This window comes from Prinia subflava, chromosome 1, assembly GCF_021018805.1.
Source record: "Prinia subflava isolate CZ2003 ecotype Zambia chromosome 1, Cam_Psub_1.2, whole genome shotgun sequence".
In the NCBI taxonomy this organism is placed as follows: Eukaryota; Metazoa; Chordata; class Aves; order Passeriformes; family Cisticolidae; genus Prinia; species Prinia subflava.
In genome coordinates, this window is record NC_086247.1 from 104,468,295 (window position 1) to 104,481,759 (window position 13,465).

The following is a 13,465-nucleotide window of genomic DNA, read 5'->3' on the forward strand; positions in this document are numbered from 1 at the left end:
TCCAGCCATGGTATAGCAGCAGTGGTTGCTGTGGTAAGTTGCACTTACTTGGTGCTGCTCATCCCATGGCACTGTGGTTTCCCCGTATTCATCTTGATACTCACTCCACCTGCAAAGGGAAGTGTTCATTAAAAAAAGGACAAAGAAAACAAAGACAACAAATCATTACTTGGATGGAGGCCTGTTGTGCATGCTAGTGGTGCTGTTTGGGGCAATGGACCTTTTGGTTTTTTGGGGTTTTTTTGTCAGTACTGCTTCCCAGCGCCTCTTTTCAAAACACCGTCGTTTTCTTTAAGGTTGTGTTGATACAGTTTGTTGTTCATACTGTGGGCTTGGAGATTTTTAGCTCCTTACTTTCTGGTTACTTGCTTCACTGTGCTTCATGCAGAGGCTCTAAGGGGATTTCTAGTAAGCGCTTTCTGAGTTTTGTGGCTTCCCAGCACCCTGTGTTTAGATAATAGGTTTTAGATGCAGGCTTCATCTGCATTTTCCTTAACTCAGGGTTTATTTTCCCATATATTTCCTCAGATAGCATGAGAAAACTTGGTCACTATGCTTTTAATGGAACAAGAGGTTAAAATTACTCTAATAGTGTATAATTTTTTTCCCACTATATGTTCTGTGACTGTCAGAATCGTCTGAAAAACTGGATTAAAAGCCTGCTTTTTAATTTCAAATCATGGTGAAAAATACGAGGGGGGCGGGCGTGTGTATATGTGTGTGTTTGCTGTTGAGAACTTTTAAGTTGCAGAAGACAGATTTTGTATCTCAAATGCATTTGCTTTTCTCTATGTTAATGTTTTCTTTAACATTTAAAAATTTTCCAGGATTTTGGAAGCTGCAAGATGTTCACATCTCACAGATGCTGGGTTTACCCTTCTCGCACGGGTAAGGGTCATTTCAGAAGGTTACAGCTCGCCCTGTTCCATTGCTGCTGAGCAGCTGTGAGTTGATGTAGCCCTGCTGGGAAGAGGAATATTAGCCCTGCAATGTAGCCCTGCAATATGAGAAGAGGAAAATTAAAGTAGAAAGAAGCCAGTGGAGGAGGGGACTAAAAAGCTATTTTATTTCTGGGTTATATTTAGATCTGCAACTTGATCTCTTGCCATCTATTATTGCATTTTTGACTTTTTTCCTCTCTTTTTCAGTTTGTTTTAATTGAATTCATTATGCTTGACATAATTCTAAACTTCTGTTATGTATTCTAGCCAAATTTCCCTTATATTGATGACACATGCCCTTGTCATATTTACATCCAAAAAATCAGCACATAATAGATTGTTCTGAGGATGACTCTAAATTACAGAACACTTACATTATACGTTATAAACTATAAGCACTTGTGCCCTTGTTCATGCTGTAAATATGTACGGTAAGCATATTGGTGATGTCAGATGCTTCATGTTAGACTTGTGTGCCTGCTGTTTAAGAAATCTGAACACAAAAATTATACTCTGTAAATGGGATTTATGCTGCTGATATTTAATGTGAATGAAAAGGGTATTTTTTGGTAGCCACAGTGGTTAAGCAGAGTGGTTTTCTGATTGTCCAGCGCTACGTCCTCAGGCTCTTAGTAGTCACCTCAAGCCTGCTCTTAAACCTTTTTCTTTTGTTCCTGGAAAAAACGGATTGGGAATTGAGCCGAGGTTTGGCACTGTGTGGTCTCCTGCAAGGTCACAAGGTTACATCCTTTTCTTGATTAGTCGTGATTAGATGTTGAAAGCACATCTGAAAGCTTGCTGGGGGTCTCTCAGAATGTTGCTCTGAGAAAATTGCTGTATAGGTGTGACATGCAGCTTCCTTCCCTCCTTAAAGTAGACCCTGTTTTAATATTTTCAGCATTCACTGGCAAAGCAATTTATCTTTAAGGCTTCTTTCTAATGTATGACAATGAAGAGAAATGGGCCATGGGTTTAAGTGTATCCAGATGAGTTAGGAGCAGCTGATAAATGCAGAAGTTGGGTTCCTGTGTGCACAGATGAGTTGGCTTCAGTGCACAGGCTGTAAATACCGTGGGTTTGGAGTGAGGGGGGAAGGGAGGCAGGGCTGCTGGGCACTGGTATGTCCTGTTCAAACCTTACAGGACAAGGAGGAGACATTTCACTTAGTAGGAGAAAGGCTGAAATTTAAACACTTCAGAGGGAGGTGGGGTATTGCTTATTAATTCATCTGTTTATTTAACAAGGTTTTTTGTCTTTTGATGGTGATCAAATATTTGGAGGGATTTAGATCACAATTTCCTCTTGCAAGCTGCACTGTCTTCTACAAATCATTTTCCTGTATCCCATATTATAAGCCCTGTGTGTGATTTTATGTCTATATGTTGTTTTATTTTATTTTTTGTTTATCTTTTCATTTTTTGTTTATTGTAGAATTGCCATGAGCTGGAGAAGATGGACTTGGAAGAATGTGTTTTGGTGAGATTTAATATGAAAAGGAATATGGACTGTCTAGTGTAAGAATGTAGTACATTAATACCTTCATCTAGGTGTTCTTTGGTTCTTTTTAATAGTGTTGTGTTTATGGTAGGAAATAAGAATAATAATTGGGAAATTCTATACAGGGAAACACTTGGAGAGTAACAGGTGATGGGTTGTTTTCCAAAAATAACAGAAGCCTCATCTGGTAGAGAAAGAGATGCCTTATTTGAGGGTTGCCTCTCCTGCTGTCTGTTGCTCATGGCTGATGTTTGGTTTCTTTTATTGGCAGATAACTGACAGCACATTGATACAACTTTCCATACACTGTCCTAAGCTGCAAGCACTGGTAAGTGTAACTCCTGCTCTGTGGCCTGTGATGCTCCCCCAGGCACACACACACAACTCCTGCAGTACAAACCCAGACTGTTCACTCGGTGCCTAGAAATAATTCCTGATGTACAGTGACACTGCAAAACCTGTGCAAGTTTCGTAAGTGTTCTAAAAGGAGCACGTGACTCCTAAAATATTTACATGCATGCATTGTGTGATTAAAAAAATGTTACCAAATCAGTGAGTAAAAACCATAAAAATTTTATCTTATGGTTAACATCCTTCATATTTTATTCCTTACATATTTGATTTAACTGAAAACACTTAGATCCTTTATGGATATTCTCAAGTGTTCAGTAGTGGTTTTCCTAGGGAGTATGACACTTCACATCAAATATTGAATAAACAAAACCACCCATAGAAGACAAATGTAATCACTCTGTAAGCAGTTTTGCATGCAAGCACTTTTTTCCAAGGACTACATTTACATAATAAATTATGGAAGGTTTCCTTGGACTTGACTTTTGAACATAATTGGAGAAGATTGAGAGTGGGGTACCCTGTTTCCTGGATTTCAAAGAACTGTTTTCTAGGGAGTGCTGGCTTAGACCTTTCAGATCATCAAAACCAATTTGAAGTAACATAAATTTGTCTGTTCTTCAGTCAAGATACTTGAAAATTACCAGATTGTTCTTGCAGGAGGAGCTCCTGTATTTCAGGCCAGTTTTCCTTTAGTGTAGATTTGTTATAACTACTTAGATCTGCGTGAGAGAACAAGTTCTTTATAATCTGTTCTTAGGTGGGATTAAAGGAAGGTGTTCTGCTTCCTTAATTAAATTGTGTTATAATTAGTGTTACTAAGGTAGCCACATGAGGAAAGATGGCTTTTAAAAGGAGCTTCTTCACTATTTTACATTGGGTTTTTTATTTATTTTCCTTATCAACTGTCCAGCTTCATTTCTGAACCGTCATTCTTGATGTTAAACCAAATGAGTTGTCAGGAGATGTGGAGCCATTTGAATGGGACAGGTTTTTGTATTGTAATCCCAGCTGCAGCCAGTTCTTGCAAGAGATCTTTTGTATCACTTTGTCAGTCCTTCAACAGAGATACATACCATAAAACCTGGTAAATCCCAAGCATTTCTTTCTGAGCCTGCTCCTCTTTGCTGGCCTTTGTGTGTTCACCCACACACAGGGAAGTGTGGCATTGGTAAAACATCACAGCTTTTCTAAGGGAACCAGAAAACTTGATTTCTTTGGGGGGTGTGTGTATATATATACACACACACATATATGTGTTTATATATAACCTGTGGGTAGGAGGGATACATACTGAGAGCTTGTGTCTGAACAGCAGTGGCTGAGAATTACAGGAAAAGACAAGACAAGACAGGCAGGTGCCAAATACAGTACATGAACTAATCTTCGTGCTGCCAATGTTCTGTGAACTCCTTTGCAGTGTGCTGTAGTGTATTTGCAATTAGAACAAACATTTTGGAGTTGCAGAGATCAACTCTGGATTTTCTTTTGTCATGTTTGGAGACTCAGTAGATGGTGGAAATACACAATCTTCATTATCAGTGCTTTATTGCCTAATGTATTTAAGAAGTAATTTCTGGTTAAAGTATTTAATTATACATTTAAATTAGTAGAGAAGCTGTGAAATACTCATGATAGTCTGAAGATGAGAAGACAATTGAATTCTTCACAGCATGTGAAGTTCTCATAGTGTCATGCCATACTTGATTCATGCACAGCATTTAGTATGTATTAACAAAAAAAAAAGAATTTGACCATATATCTTTATTCTTAAGATTTCAAGCAATTGTCTTTGTTAAATTCCACATGATTAATGCTTTTTAGCAGGCTTAGGAAGTCAGAAAAATCCTGTGGTTGAATATGAAGGTGTATAATTTGGCATAATTGTTCTACAAAGTTCTATGAACTCAGCTGTACATCCTGTATTGTCCTTGCAGTACCAAATACTGTGTCCTAGGAAAGCTGATTTTATAAGCTGCTTACTTCCTGGGATGGAACACACCTAATTAGCCAACAGCTTCACAGAACCTCCTGTCCTTCCTTGGAGCAGCAGGTCTGTTACGAATGTTGGTTAACCCTGCAGCTGCTGATTGTTCCCAGGCTCTGAGCCAAACCAAGTGCTCAGAGCATGTACACAGAGAAAGGAGATACAGGAGAGAGCTGACGTGTTTGAAGACTTGAGAGACTGCCTGAATGGGTGTCAGGAGTTAAAATACTGTTGGTAGGGGCAAAGCACTTCATTTCTGCTGTCTTTTGGAGACAATTTGCCCTCGTTGTGCTGCTTGGAGTCCCTGCTGGCTGCTCGTGCTTGGTGTGTAAAATTGGACCAGCTGGAGCTGAAGGGAGGCTGCCGAGGCGGGTCCCGTCAGACTCCAGGGGAGGTGCAGATCTCTCTCCCAGGCTTGCTTGGGTTCCCTGTTCATTCTATAGAGCAAAGGCAAAATAGTTGAAGGCAAATTGTTTCAAAGAGCAGGACAGAACCCATGTGTCTGGTAGCAGGAAGGAAATGCTTTTGACTGCAGCTGAGGTGAAGTAAGGCTGGAAGTCCCCCAGTTGCTCTGTCAGGCTGGAATGAAAAGATGTGTTGTTACCCAGAGTAGGGAAAGGTTACATATTAGAGGTGGGGGATTGGCAGGAGGTCCTTTTGAGCACTGCTGTTTGCTTGCTTTGAGTTAAAAAGTGCTTTTGGACTGCTACAAGTGTTTCTTCATCAGTTGCTGTCTGAAAAAAACAACTTGGGGCAAGGAAATGCTACTTCAGAACCAGGCACTGTTAGACTTAGGTACAAGTACAGGCAAAACACAGGCCTGAGCATAAAGCAAGGCGCTAGCTCAGAGCCCAGGGCAAGAGGAGTAGAGTTCACAGATCCTGCACATTTCACTGGGGAAGGCTTGAGAGCATTCATTTCAGTGGTGACAAAGAGTGGGTTTTAAAGCTGCCTCCAAGGAATGTCTGATTCCTGTTGTTGTCATCATCCGTGCTTCTCCAAAAGTCATGAATTCCCTGAAGAAATAAGGAGAGTGCTTTATCTGGTGCCACTGCCTGAGATGCAACATCATCTTCCGTGTTCTTGAAATTCAAGGGAGTAAAAAAATATGCCAAAGAGGAGCACATTTTTTTAGTTTATTATGCTGACTGTTGCAGAAAAGACTGCTCCTGCAGCTGTACAAGATGCTTATTGCTCCTTGTCTGTACAGCCTGAGGTGCCAAATGTTCATGGCTTGTTTTCCTTTGAAATAATTATTTGGCAAATCAGTCCATTGTGATTGTTTTCTATCTATGTGGACTTGCACAGGCTTGGTCCTGGTGTATGTATGAGAACATGGCAGCTGTGAAACAGTAACCCCTGAGTAGATACTCATCTATTTCAGTATGTTCTCAATCATCCTTTAAAGCTGTTTCTGGCACAGTGCTGTTTGCACTGTGTGGGACAATTGGAAAAGAATTCCCGCATTCTTAGAGAGCAAAGGGGCCTGAGGAGTTTTGCCAGTGATGTGTTTTGGGACTCAGCTTGTTTTGAAGCAAATCAAGTACAGCCGTTTGGTTAAGTAAAGCAAGTTTTTACTCTTCAGGATTTCAGCTGTGTTATTATTTGTAGCTGTTTAACCACTGGAGTGAAGGAGGTTGAAGGACTTCTTATGTCCAGAGGCTCGAGTAACTTAGGACTGAGAGATGTTGTTAATTGTTTGCCTCTCTGTTTTAGAGCTTATCTCACTGTGAACTGATCACTGATGATGGGATTCTTCACCTGAGCAACAGCACGTGTGGGCACGAGAGGCTGCAGGTGCTGGAGCTGGATAACTGTCTCCTCATCACGGACGTGACTCTGGAGCACCTGGAGAACTGCCACAACCTGGAGAGAATCGAGCTGTACGACTGTCAGCAAGTCACACGAGCGGGAATCAAACGGATCAGGGTATGTGTCTCCTGGCTTGTTCCTGTGGAAAAGCCAGAGCTGTCGGTACTGCTTGAGATTGTAGGAGTCCTACAGGTGTCCCAAGCTAGGAAGGCTGGGTGAACAGTCTGACTGTCTTTCTGTTAGGTCCCCATGTGTGTAATGTCCCTGTAGAACAGCAATAATTGTCAGTTCTGACTTGTGACATTTTGCTGTTGGAATGAGCTCTTATCTTTGTGTATTTTTTTCAAATACAGGCCTCTGTTTTTAGGATGGTGTAGTGGCATGCTTTATCCTAAATATATGTTATACATATATCCTAAGATATGTTAATAGACAGAGCCAATAGTAAAACATCTGCATGGATATTTCAGTTGGTGGGCTGTAGGACCCTTAGACCTTGGAATCCCAAACCTTATCCCTGCGTATCTCACTCATTAGGTCAGGGACCACCTGTCTTGCAGGGGCAGTGTTTTAGCCTTGAAGTTAAACCTGTCTGCAGCTTCATATCCTAAATTGTGTCCAAACACTTTTGCAAGTGGAAAGGTCGTGCCTGATAGTGACTCAAATTGAGGGCAGAAGCACAATTCTATTTCATGCTGCTTTCCAGCATGAGAACAGCAGTGGGAATGTGGGAGACAAGGTTCAGACAAATTGTTCCTTGGTAGCCTGGGTCAATCCCTCTCACCCCTGCAGCACAACATGTGCCTCTCCTGATGCCAAGCTGTCTGGGCTCATCAGTGCTTTGTTGGGGAACCAGGGGTGGCCTGTGCAAGTTGCGTCCAGACACCGGTGTGCTTAACTGGATGGGCCAAGAGGAATTACTTGGGAGGAGAAGACAGCTTGGCTGGTATCCACTGTCTGGACGCTTTCTTTATAGCCAACCAACCTTAATGAGATTGCACTTAGTGGTGCAGCAGGCGAGGTGTGCTGCTCCTCTCTTCAGTTCTGTTCTTTCTCTCCCGTTGTAATGCAGCTTTTCACCCACAGGCTCATCTACCTCACGTGAAAGTTCATGCTTACTTTGCTCCAGTGACTCCCCCTCCGTCGGTCGGAGGGAGCGGACAGCGCCTGTGCAGATGCTGTATTATCCTCTGACAGTGAGTGCAGGCACACAGAAAACGTTGTTGTTGAAGAATGGGACGGCAAGTCAGCGGAAGGAGTCAGTTTCCTGACAAGTCCTAATGGTGGTGTTTGGTCATCCAGTTTTGTGACAAGAAAAGCGTTTTTTTTTCAGGTAAAAATTTTACTGTAACGTGCAGCTGTGGATTAAGTTGGTGATGCTTTGGTTTGTATTAGTAACTCCTTCCTTCTGTTGGCATGAGAACTGCGGTACCGTGTCAAACGTGTGGGCATTGTGGCGTAGCAGCTACTCAGTGGAAGTTCATGAAACTTGGAAGTTAATTTGCCGTTTGTCAGCACTGGTGTGAAGTTCTGCTGTAACGTGGGGCTCGAGGCTGCCACGCCAAGGAACTGAGCCTGCTGTTCTGTAATATACACCACAAAGTATCAGGTTTAAGGACAAATCAGCTTTAGCAGATGTTGACCAAAAAATGCAAAGTAATCATAAGCTCTTACAGTGAAACAGCAGCTTGTTCTTTCTCATGATTCAGCTTCATATTTAATTATGTAACAGGACATAATAGGTAATGTCAAAAGGAAAGGTAGTACATTCAAGATACCCACAGAACTAGGAATGCTTCCCAAGTTTTTGGACTCAGTTCAGTTGAACTCTGCTCATACAATGCTTGCCCGTCGCCAGCGCACGTTCTGCCCGATGCCACAGGCCTTCAGCGGGGTTGAGAACTCCACTGTGGTAGAGCCTGTGCGCTCTGCTGCAGCTGCTGCCACAGCCACCCACGGTGCTTCCGCCAGCGCCGTCCCCGCATCCTCCAGGACCGGCGAAGGAAAGGACGCAGCGCTTCCAGGAGGAGGGGGCAGCACACATGCTTCTCTACAGATGAATGGAAAACAGGTCCAGCTACAGAGAACAGGATGGAGCAAGGGATTCAGTTTGGCCCACCCATTTTGGGACAAGCACATGGGCTCAGCAGTCTGTAGGCAGGAGTTGAACCATACCAAACCGGTGGTTTTCAAATGTAGAAAGCCAAACTCTTCACATTTGGTTAAGAAGCTGTCAACTTCTGAATGATAATAATGATCAAAATCTATGTATTAACTCTTAAGGCCATGCTTTCATCCTTAGTTTTTCAGTGCTAGATGATTAGATAAACTTTTTTATATTAAGCAATTTAATTATCTGAGAGAAACTACTTGACAGTTCAGAAAGCTTTTTTGTGTAAGTTTGATTGTGTGTGTGTTCAGGGCCTGTGTTTACTGAAAATTAAAAAGCAGTTGGAAAAGCTGCTACTGGACAGAACTGCCATTTCCCCCCTGCAAATTTTAAATGACTTCTAAAAAGGAGTGAGTGTGAACATGAATTTCTGTGGCCAGCAATGGCTGGGTTGTGTTCATGACTCACAGAGGACAGGGACAGTAAGTTAAGACCTCAGCTTTGGGGTTAAATTACACCTTAAACTAGAATACATGGATTTCTTTACTGCTACACAGTAAGCCAATATGGGCTTCCTTTGCACTGTAGTGGAGTGCTGTTACAATCATACTTCAGAGTTCCATTCAGACACTGCTGGTCTGATGAGAGTTATAACCAGGTTTTATTCCCAACTGTACCAGGACAGGCATTGGTACCAATATGTCAAGATGTGTTGCCTTTTGTTGGGTCATTTTTTTTTTCTAAGACCATAATGAACCTTGTAAATCTGTCTCATTGAAGATGTACAAAAACAAATGGAACCTACTCTGATATAGGACACTTCAATAAACAATCAGCTGATGTCAAACTTGTATTTGTTGGAATTATTTCAAATCTAAGCAAGATTTCTACTAGAAGCAGAAGATCCATGTGAATTCACAGTGTGCAGGATATACTGCAGGGCTCGTGTACTTCCTTACCTTGACCTAAGATTCTTGCTAGGGCAGGTCTTGCAATTAATCTGAATCTTAACAATAGACTGTCTCTAATGCGGGTGTGGAAAAAAAGAAGTAAACAAAAAGAAAAGCACATTTACAAAATTATTGAAAAACATTTATTATACTTAAATTGAAATGTGTACATCTTATTAAAAAACAAAAGCCATTTGCTGGTGCCATAATTTAATTCCAATTTCAAGTGAGCTGGACAAACTACTGTACAACTTTCAATACTCTTTAAAATTAGATAGTTGTATACTTTCCAATCAAGGATTTTTCCACTTTTATAAAACGTTTGGATTTGAATATGGTGTGAGCTAAAAAGACACAAGAGTCAGTTCAGGAAAATACTAGGACCAAACAATATCCAAAGATGAACAACTTATAGGCAGAAATGTTTAAGTACATAAAATTTTACTTTCAGTGCAGAAAAAGAAAAAAATCCCAAAAATAGGAAAAAAACCTCTAGGTTGGATGAATTTAAATTTTCAAAATGCTACAGCTTTCAGAAGCTTTTCTGCTAAGCACTTGAGCCAGTTATGAAAGGGGAAATGAAAAAGTCAAAGTTGCTTTTTTACATGCTGTAGTATTGGTTTACACAGAACACCGCAGCATAAAAAGCAAACTATTCCCCAGCTTTTAAGCCAGAGATCAAGTTGGAACTTTCCAAAGGCACAGATTAACAGCTCTGAAACTGTCACCTACTACCTCTGGAAATATTCTAAGTACCTAACCAATTGAAACTTAACGTTTGCCTAGGAAATACTGTGCCATGACTTTACAAGACACATCCAAAATACCAGGAAAGCACATTGCCTGTTTCAGAGAAAAGTAAATATTTGGTCATATGGAAGAGGCACTGTAACAGGTGTACAGCATGGATGGATGAAGGATGCAGAAGGTCAACTGAAAAGGTAAGAAGAGATTTGTCCAGAATAGGAGCTCCAGCAGGGCATTCACCTGCTGGGAAGGAGACTTACAGCGTGTGTATTTAGTGTTTCTCAAGCAATTTATTCGATGCTGCTGAAAGCTATGACAGCCCTGTGGTGCCAGTGGGTCATCTTCCCTCATCAGCATAATTCCACTGAACCCCAAACTTCTCACTGCCAGTATTTTTAAACCCACAATTTCACAAGCAAAGAGTTAAACTGCAGCAGTGCTCCGCAGAGAACCTAGGAAACTAAACATAAAGGATGCATAGGCAATTCTTTTCCATTAAATTCATTAAAGCAAAACACAATTACTTAGTACCCCATAGGATTTATATTAATCCCTCCAATAAGGTACTATTGATAATGCAGTTTGCTGCATGCATATATTGCATCTGTCTAGGACTTCTTCAAAGCCCTGTTCTGGCATTTACACTTCTTACATACACTCTTATACACAATTTACACGGGAAGCTGTTTTGACAGCTTTACTCTCGAAGACCTGACAACCTGATCACTATCACCTTAACTACTCATCTCCACACAGATTAGCATGTGCTCTGCTAACATCAAAAAATAAAACCAGCGTAAGGTACAAGCACGTAATAGACAAACTGGCACAGAAAGGTAAATGCCCCAAAATAAGTTTACATTCATCTCCAACTGGATACAGATAATAGAAATGCAGCACTGCTTCACTTCTATAAACTGTATCTACTGGCCATAGTTTGCCTTATTTCAGTGAAGGGCAAGCACCTTTGCTTATATTGTCTCCCATGCCTGTACAGAAGCTGTCATGGCATTATACCTCTCATGAGGACACTTAGCTATGGCAGTGATAAGAAAGTTCACCTATCAAACAGCTCATTAGAAAGGTCATTTTGTGTTTTCAATATGAAACATCTTATACAGTGAAGTTAGATCCTAAGGTTTTGGATGATCTTCATAATCTTTAGGCAGGACTTCATTCTGCATTGGAGTATCAGTCGAGCAAATGTGTGATGTCACTTCAGAATTATATGGAAGCCTTCTCCATTTTCAGCTGAAAAAAACAAAGGAAATGTCAGTCTGTCTTTCCTGAACAGAATTAGAGAAATATAAGCCAATGCACCAAAACACCTGAGTCTGAAGTTGGTTTTGAAAATAAACTCATCTACAACAAACACAAGTTTCCTAGTTGTGCTAAACAAAAATGTTATGATTAATGATTTGTAACTGGATCTTCAAATAGGGACATTTTCTGTAGGTAAAGTTTGCACAGAGTCAAACTCGTCCACTGGTTAGAGCCATTTGCTGGCACCTTGTACCAGAAATAAACTGGAGTTCTAAGGAAGAGTGGGATTCAACAACAGCCTACTGAAGATGACTGCTGACTAGCAGAGAAAGAGCAGAATGTTAGGCTCAGTTCTGCTGACTCTCAGTACTCAGTTAAGATTCAGTTTCTGAACTTCAGAGGTACTACTATCAGGATTTTAAATTTTTTTTAACCTACTTTGACACTTTACCATTCTCCACAATTATTAGCAGCAGCATTGTCCAGTGACGGCTGACTGAATTTTACATAAGGTTTGTTACTGACTCCTGCACTGGGGTTCTGAACTGAAAGCTTGGAGAAGAGCCTGAGATGCTACACAGAGGTTGAAACTTGGCTAGGAGAGGAAGAGCTGTAAATATCTGCTGCCACTGTGTATGCAAAACTTTTATTATTTTTAAGGAATGCTCCTTGCTGAAATAAACAATTAAGTTTTAGACTGTCAGAAAAGACCACGTACCTTTTATTGTGGTGAATAAGAAGCAACTCTCATCTTGAAAGTTTTGAACCATCTACAAAAAAGAAGTTTCAAAACCCTCTGAGTATGACCAAACATAAACAAAAACAATACTTAACAATTCTGATACTAAGCACAACAGCCTTTTGTGAGCAATTGTGTATTTTTGGCTTTGTTCAGCAAAGTGACAGCATATACCAAATTAAAATCCATTACTATTAAAATACTGCTTTTTACTCTTGTGACAACCAGCTGGGAGCCTAATACTGCTGGCTGTGTTTTTGGAACTCTGTGGAGCAGACACTTGAAGAAGCAAAATTCAACAGTGTTTAAATGCTCCCTGCTTTTGGGTGTGCTCAAAATAAATACGCACTAAATAATTGCTGCAGCTTCTCAGGGCTATATAAACCAGCTGCCTCTGTCTTGTCACAGTTCCAGTTTAGTCAGGCAGAGGAAGAGTCACAGTCAAAGAATCCTTCTGTTCATTTTATTATAAAGGAAAAAATACTCTAAATGTAAAATGCTAGAGTTGCTCTATCAGACAGAAAAAACAACAATAAATAGGCAAGCATAAGAAAACCCTCCACTCCCAGTCATAAATAAAATGCCACAAAAATAAAATTTCAATTACCTGATCACTAACAAGGATGTGAATGCCTGTAGGACCCTGTCTGTAAACTTGGTTGATCTGATGCAAAGGAATATTAAATGCCAAAGCAAGCTTGCGTGTGACTTCTGAGGCTGCCATCTCCTCTAAGTAGATTGCATGATAAACTACAAGAAAAGAATCATTTACATAAGCATGGTACTAATGGATAACAATAACTATGTGAAAAAATCTCAATTTGTTAATACTCCAGCTTTTCAAAAAATTTAAAACATAAAACCTTTAGTTTACTCTCTCCCTGTTCTCACTAAAAGCATGACCTGCCCTAACTTTTCTTTCAGGGAAAAGTCATAAACACAGCTCTGATGGGGGAGGCTTCTATTTGCTCCCAGACTGAAGGCTGCATCCTGCAGCCTGCACAAAAAAAGCACATGTCAAACAGACACAAAAGTTATGTCAAACAGACTTAAAAATGGATCTTTAGA

The 13,465-nt window shown here is 40.6% G+C and overlaps 2 protein-coding genes across 8 annotated transcripts in view; one reads left to right on the forward strand and one right to left on the reverse strand.

Annotated features, from left to right (window-relative positions):
- The window catches only part of FBXL2 (F-box and leucine rich repeat protein 2), a 50,836-nt gene extending 41,291 nt beyond the window's left edge, over positions 1–9,545 (forward strand). For all 3 annotated transcript variants that reach the window (XM_063406198.1, XM_063406188.1, XM_063406207.1), the window contains 5 exons: positions 828–888; positions 2,373–2,417; positions 2,710–2,766; positions 6,493–6,705; positions 7,675–9,545. In XM_063406198.1, the coding sequence (XP_063262268.1) occupies positions 828–888; positions 2,373–2,417; positions 2,710–2,766; positions 6,493–6,705; positions 7,675–7,782 (484 nt within the window). In that variant the 3' untranslated portion in view covers positions 7,783–9,545. The remainder of the gene's footprint in view (positions 1–827; positions 889–2,372; positions 2,418–2,709; positions 2,767–6,492; positions 6,706–7,674) is intronic.
- Positions 9,546–9,768: 223 nt separating this feature from the next.
- Positions 9,769–13,465, reverse strand: part of UBP1 (upstream binding protein 1) — a 52,199-nt gene continuing 48,502 nt past the window's right edge. For all 5 annotated transcript variants that reach the window (XM_063406167.1, XM_063406150.1, XM_063406140.1 and 2 more), the window contains 3 exons: positions 13,005–13,147; positions 12,377–12,428; positions 9,769–11,646 (listed from right to left, as the gene is read on the reverse strand). In XM_063406167.1, the coding sequence (XP_063262237.1) occupies positions 11,609–11,646; positions 12,377–12,428; positions 13,005–13,147 (233 nt within the window). In that variant the 3' untranslated portion in view covers positions 9,769–11,608. The remainder of the gene's footprint in view (positions 11,647–12,376; positions 12,429–13,004; positions 13,148–13,465) is intronic.